Source organism: Arachis hypogaea, chromosome 9, assembly GCF_003086295.3.
Source record: "Arachis hypogaea cultivar Tifrunner chromosome 9, arahy.Tifrunner.gnm2.J5K5, whole genome shotgun sequence".
In the NCBI taxonomy this organism is placed as follows: Eukaryota; Viridiplantae; Streptophyta; class Magnoliopsida; order Fabales; family Fabaceae; genus Arachis; species Arachis hypogaea.
The window spans coordinates 12,121,473-12,127,997 of NC_092044.1; the positions used below are offsets into that span (position 1 = coordinate 12,121,473).

Here is a 6,525-nt window from a genome sequence, read left to right on the forward strand (position 1 = left end):
ATGGCCTTCGAGGCCAGGATGAACCTGGAGGGTGTGGGCGACGAGGTGAGATGTCGCGCTTTTCCCGTGACCGTAACGGGGCTGGCAATCCGGTGGTTCAACGCGCTCCCTCAGGGATCCATGACGACTTTCGCGTACATAACTCGTGGCTTTCTAGCACAGTTCACCACGCGTATTGACAAGGTCAAGCACCCGATGAACCTTCTAGGGTTGATCCAAAGAAGCGTGGAACCGACTAGGAAGTATCTGGATAGGTTCAACGACAAATGCCTAGAGATTGACGGCCTGACCAACTCAGTGGCCAGCCTATGTTTGACAAACGGGCTGTTGAACGAAGATTTCAGGAAACACCTCACCACCAAACCTGTGTGGACAATGTAGGAAATCCAGAATGTTGTGAGAGAGTACATAAACGACGAGGAGGTCAGCCAAGTGGCGGCAGCCAACAAGCAACAGCGCGCCTATCATCATGTTTATCAGCCCGGGAATGGGGAAAGGCCCAAGGAGCACTCCAAGGACGGAGGACCAACTAAACCCTCAAGCCGTTCCCCCCGGGTAGGAAAGTTCACTAACTATACCCCTTTGACGGCCCTGATCGTTGAGGTGTACCAACAGATAGCCGACAAAGGCATCTTGTCGAAGCCTCGCCAGCTCAAAGATAGAACCAGCGGAAACAAGAACCTCTACTATGACTACCACAAGGGTTTCGGCCATAAAAACCCAAGATTGCTTCGACTTGAAGGACGCTCTGGAATAAGCAATTCGGGAAGGCAACTTGGCTGACTTCTCGCAGTTCATACGAGAACCCATGAGGTGAAAGTGCGACTGACCTGACGACAATAGAAGCCGTGCTGTGAAGCCAAGGCAAGAGCCCGAAGAGGACAACGACCGCGGCCTCACTATCGTAAATGTCGTAGTCGGGAGGGATGTAGCACCAAGATCAAAGTCCGCAGCAAAGAAAGATGCCAGGTTCTTGGTCGTATCATCAACTAACCATGGACCCTCTCCCAGGAGAACCCCAACGATATCGTTCAGATCGGAGGACCAATGGTTCCACGACTGATGCGTGAGCATCTTTCCTATCTTTTCCTAGCGAATTTGCATCTAATTTATTGAGTTTAATAAAGAATTAATTATCTTTTAGCCAATATGGACGCTAGTTTGAGTCTTTTACAATTTTGTTTATTTTAGGTAGCATTCGACTGGATTTGATGGAGTTTATGCAGCACAAGAATCAAAGGAGATGGCAGCGAGGAGCAACGCGTACGCATGACTGATGCGTGCGCGTGATTTAGAGCTTTCCATGGCGACGCGTGTGCGTGACTGACGCATACGCGTGATTTGAAGAATTGCACAGTGACGCGTGTGTGTGACCGACGCGTCTGCGTGACTTGCGAAAAAGTCCATCGACGCGTACGCGTGACATGCGCCACGTGCAGAAAATGCAGAAAAACACTGGGGGCGATTTCTGGGCTAATTTGACCCAGTTTTCAGCCCAGAAAACACATATTAGAAGCTGCAAAATGGACAAAACATGTGGTCCCCACCCATCAACTGAAGACCTACTGATTATTCTGATTTAAATTCAAATCTTATTTTTAGGAAAAGATATTACTTTTAATTTTAGATAATTAGATTTTAAATTTATTAGGATTAGTTATAAAAAGGGATTCCATTAGTTAACTTAGGAGGGCCATCAAATTAGAACTCTGTACATTTTGATGAGAATCCTATTTTTCTCTGAACCATGAGCAACTAAACCTCCATTGTTAAGGTTAGGAGCTCTATCTATTTGTATGGATTGATTTTATTGCTTTTTCTATTTTAAATTCATGTATGCATTTATAATTTAAGAATTGTTTTCGCTCTTTATCTTATGAATTTGGGTGGAACGGAAGTATGACCCTCTTTCTATTTGAGTTCTTGTAAAACTTGGAAAAGCTCTTTACTTGAACAACAGCTTGAAAACATATTCTCCTAAATTTTAATTATTTGGATTTAACAGGATACGTGACATATAATCCTCTTATTTTTTGGGTAATTAGAATTTTTGTGGCATATAAACTGGAATTTGAACTTCACCCTCTAATTGGAATTAATTGACCAAGGCATTGGCAGTCGATGAATTTTAGAGGAGACTAGAACGGTCTAAGGAATTAGGGTCTAGTCACATATAGTTTGCCATAAATTAAATCCTACATGATTAAAATAGTTAGTAAGAAAAGTTAATCCAGAAAAATAGATAACTCTGAAGCTTTAACTGTTTCTCCAATATTTTATTTTCAACTTATTTACGTGTGTGCCTGCCTTCTGATATTTCAATTTAAACCTTTTGAATATCTCAAAACCCTTTTCTGCTTGCCTAACTAAGTAAATCATTTAACCATTGTTGCTTGATCCATCAATCCTCGTGGTATCGACCCTCACTCACCTGAGGTATTACTTGGTATAACCCGGTGCACTTGCCGGTTAGTCTATGGTTGTACAATATCGCACCAAGTTTTTGGCGCCGTTGCCGGGTATTGATAGTGATTAACAACTATTAGTTGTTTGAGTGCTTATATTAGGCGTTTTATTTTTAATTTTATTAAAATCTATTTTTTTAATATTTTCGAAAAAATAAAAAATAAAAAAATTAAAAAAATTAAAAAAATTAAAAAAATTAAATAAATAAATAAATATTTTTAGCTCTTTACATAGGTTACCTCACTGGGAATTCTCTACACTCTGACGTAGATATTCCCATCTTTTTTTGTTTTTTGTTTGTTTATGCGCAGGAACAGAGACAAAGAACATCTCTTAGACTTTGATCCTGAACCTGAAAATACTCTCAGGAGATGTTTACAATAAGCAAGACTTACAAGATTGTAGAATCCATTATGGATCCTAATGATGCTGCTAATGTCAATGTGGCAAATCCGAATGGAAATGAGCAACAAAGAAGAGTACTTGGCTCTTACTCTGCTTCTACTGCAGATCTGTATGAAAAAAGCATTGTGGTGCCTCCTATAGCTACGAACAACTTTGAGTTGAAGCCACAACTGGTCACCCTGGTGCAACAAAATTGCCAGTATCATGGTCTTTCCCACGAAGACCCAAATCAGTTTATTTCTAGTTTCCTGCAAATCTGTGATACTGTGAAGACAAATGGAGTAAACCCAGAGGTGTACAAACTCATGTTCTTCCCGTTTTCTTTGAGGGATGGAGCAAAGTTCTTACTAGATTCCCAACTCAAGGAGAGCTTGGATACTTGGAACAAGGTTGTTACTGAGTTTCTCACTAAATTTTTCCCACCAAAGAAGCTGACTAAGCTTAGAGTGGAGGTTCAGACCTTCAGACAGAAGGATGGTAAAACTCTATATGAAGCTTGGGAGAGATACAAGCTAGTGACTAGGCAATGCCTTCCGGACATGTTCTCCAAATGGACTCAACTAGATATCTTTTATGAAGGCTTGGGTGTAATGTCCAAGATGTGCTTAGACAATTCTGCAGGAGGTTCATTGCACAAGAAGAAGACACCGGAGGAGACTATTGAGCTCATTGAATTGGTTGCTAGAAACCAATATTTATACTTATCTAACAGGAATCCTGTGAACTGAGGCTCCTTAGAAGAAGGGTGTCATGGAAGAAGCTCTTAATGCTATTCTTGCTCAGAACAAGTTTATGTCTCAGCAAATAAGTCTACTTACTCAACACATGGGTGGCATGCAAGTCTCAGCTATCAACACCCAAAATCCACCTCAAGAGGTCTCCTATGACATGGCAAGAAATTTAGTGCAAAATGATAACTATGATTATGCTCAATCCTCTTCCGAACAGGTCAATTACATGGGGAGTGGTTCTAGAAATCCCAATAATGACCCCTATTCTCAGACATACAATCAAGGATGGAGAAATCACCCAAATTTTAGGTGGAGAGACCAACCTCAGAGACCTTAGAATTTCAATAATAATTCTCAGGGCAACTTCCAACATAACAATTACAATAACCGCCAATTTCAGTCTCAGCAACAGCAACAACCACCTCAGCAGGCTAACTCTAAATCCCAAGAATATTCTAATTGGGAGATGATAAGGAGTTTTATGCAGGAAACCAGAGCCTCTATTAGAGACTTGGAAGTGTAAATGGGCCAGCTGAGCAAGCAAATACATGAGAGGTCTGCAAGTACATTTCCAGATGATACAGTGGTGAACTCAAGAGAAGACTGCAAGGTTATTCAACTGGGACGTGGTAAAATAGCTGGCTCTGAAACAAGGGCCAATGAAGAGCTAGTTGAAAAGAAAGCTCCAGAGGAGAAAAAGGAAGAAGTGGAGCACACCCCTCCAAAGCGTGCAGACAACCCGTTCCCTAACTCTTTGGACACGTATCCTACATTGCCAAAGGCTCCTGAATACAAGCCAAAAATGCCATATCCTCAGAGACTTCAGAAGGCTTTCAAAGAAAAGCAGTTCTCTAAATTTTTAGATGTCTTCGAGAAGCTAAGATCAGCATTCCCTTTGCAGAGGCTCTTGAGCAAATGCCTCTCTATGCCAAATTTATGAAAGAACTGTTGACCCACAAGAGGAATTGGAAGGAACAAGAAACAGTGGTGTTAACCAAGAAATGCAGTGCCATTATTCAACACAACCTTCCTGAGAAGAAGCCAGATCCAGGGAGCTTCGTAATTCCTTGCACCATTGGAGATGTCACCATTCAGAGAGCTTTATGTGACCTTGGAGCTAGCATCAATCTCATGCCACTTTCAGTAATGAAAAAACTTCAAATTGAGGAGGTAAAACCCACTCGTATTTCTCTTCAACTTGTTGATCTTTCTATTAAATTACCTGTGGGTGTTGTTGAGGATTTACTTGTTAAAGTAGGACCATTCATCTTTCCTGTTAATTTTGTTATATTAGACATGGAAGAGGAGGTAAAATCCTCTATTATACTTGGTAGACCCTTTTTAGCTACAGGTAGAGCTCTGATTGATGTACAAAATGGTGAATTAACCCTGAGGGTCAATGAAGAACAGGTGGTCCTTCATGTTTTTGAAGCTCTCAAGCACCCTAATGATTCTGAAGGATGTATGAAAATAGATGTTATTGAACCACTTGTTCAAGAGATATTGAAAGCTGAGGTGCTTGATGACATTCTGGATTCTATTTCTGAGTATGAATTAGTTGAAGTTAATGATTCACCACCCCAGAAGGCTATGGTTTACACGCCTAAAGTAGAGGAAGAAGCCCCCAAACTTGAGCTAAAACCTTTACTTCCTTCTCTGATATACATGTTCTTGGGTGAAAAATGATTCACATCCAGTGATTATTAGCACTTCCCTGAAGCCTGAAGAGGAAGAGGCGCTTGTTTCAGTGCTCAAGAGCCATAAAACAGCTCTTGGGTAGACCATTAGTGACTTGAAGAGGATTAGTCCAACCAAGTGTATGCACAAGATACTTCTTGAAGATGATGCTAAACAAGTTGTGCAACCACAAAAGAGACTCAATCCAAAAAGAGGTAATGAAATTATGGGAAGCAGGAATTATTTACCCTATTTCTGACAGTTCTTGGGTAAGTCCTGTACAGGTAGTTTCCAAAAAAGGAGGGATGACAGTGATCAAAAATGAAAAGAATGAGCTTATTTTTACAAGGACAATCACAGGATGGAGAATGTGCATACACTACAAGAGGCTCAACACTGCTACAAGGAAGGATCATTTCCCTCTGCCTTTCATTGATCAAATGCTTGAGAGGTTAGTTGGTCATGCTTTTTATTGTTTTCTAGATGGATATTCTAGATATAATCAAATTACAGTGGACCCTCAAGATCAAGAGAAGACAGCATTCACATGCCCCTTTGGAGTATTTGCCTACAGAAGAATGTCTTTTGGACTTTGCAATGCTCCAGCAACTTTTCAGAGGTGTATGCTCTCAATTTTTTCTGATATGGTTGAAAAGTTTATTGAGGTATTTATGGATGACTTTTCTGTTTTTGGTAATTCTTTTGAATCATGCCTTAAACATTTATCTCTTGTCTTGAAATGGTGTCAAGAATCAAACCTTGTTTTAAATTGGGAAAAATGTCATTTTATGGTTACAGAAGGTATTGTTCTTGGACACCGGATTTCAAGTATGGGAATTGAGGTTGATAGAGCAAAGGTGGAGGTAATTGAAAAATTACCACTACCAACTAATGTTAAGTTAGTCAGGAGTTTCTTGGGTCATGCAAGATTTTATATAAGATTTATAAAGGATTTTTCTAAAATTGCTAAACCTTTAAGCAACATGTTGGTTGCTGATGTTCCTTTTGTCTTTGATTATGATTGTTTGAATGCTTTTGAAACTCTAAAAGCAAACCTTATCTCTGCTCCCATTATAGCTCCCCCTGACTGGGATCTACCCTTTGAATTAATGTGTGATGCTAGTGACTTTGCTATAGGAGCTATTTTAGGACAGTGGCATGGTAAGCTTATACATGTTATTTACTATGCCAGTCGTGTGTTAAATGATGCCCAAAAGAATTACACAACTACAGAAAAGGAATTATT

General features: G+C 40.2%; 1 protein-coding gene across 1 annotated transcript; it reads left to right on the forward strand.

Annotated features, from left to right (window-relative positions):
* Nucleotides 1–381, forward strand: LOC112708881 (uncharacterized). Its single transcript, XM_025760805.1, has one exon. The coding sequence runs from the start codon at nt 1–3 to the stop codon at nt 379–381; it is 381 nt and encodes a 126-aa protein (XP_025616590.1).
* Nucleotides 382–6,525: the final 6,144 nt, after the last annotated feature.

What these genes read in the sequence shown, in the direction of transcription:
- LOC112708881 (XM_025760805.1), top strand. Translation starts at nt 1, where the DNA reads ATGGCCTTCGAGGCCAGGATGAACCTGGAGGGTGTGGGCGACGAGGTG.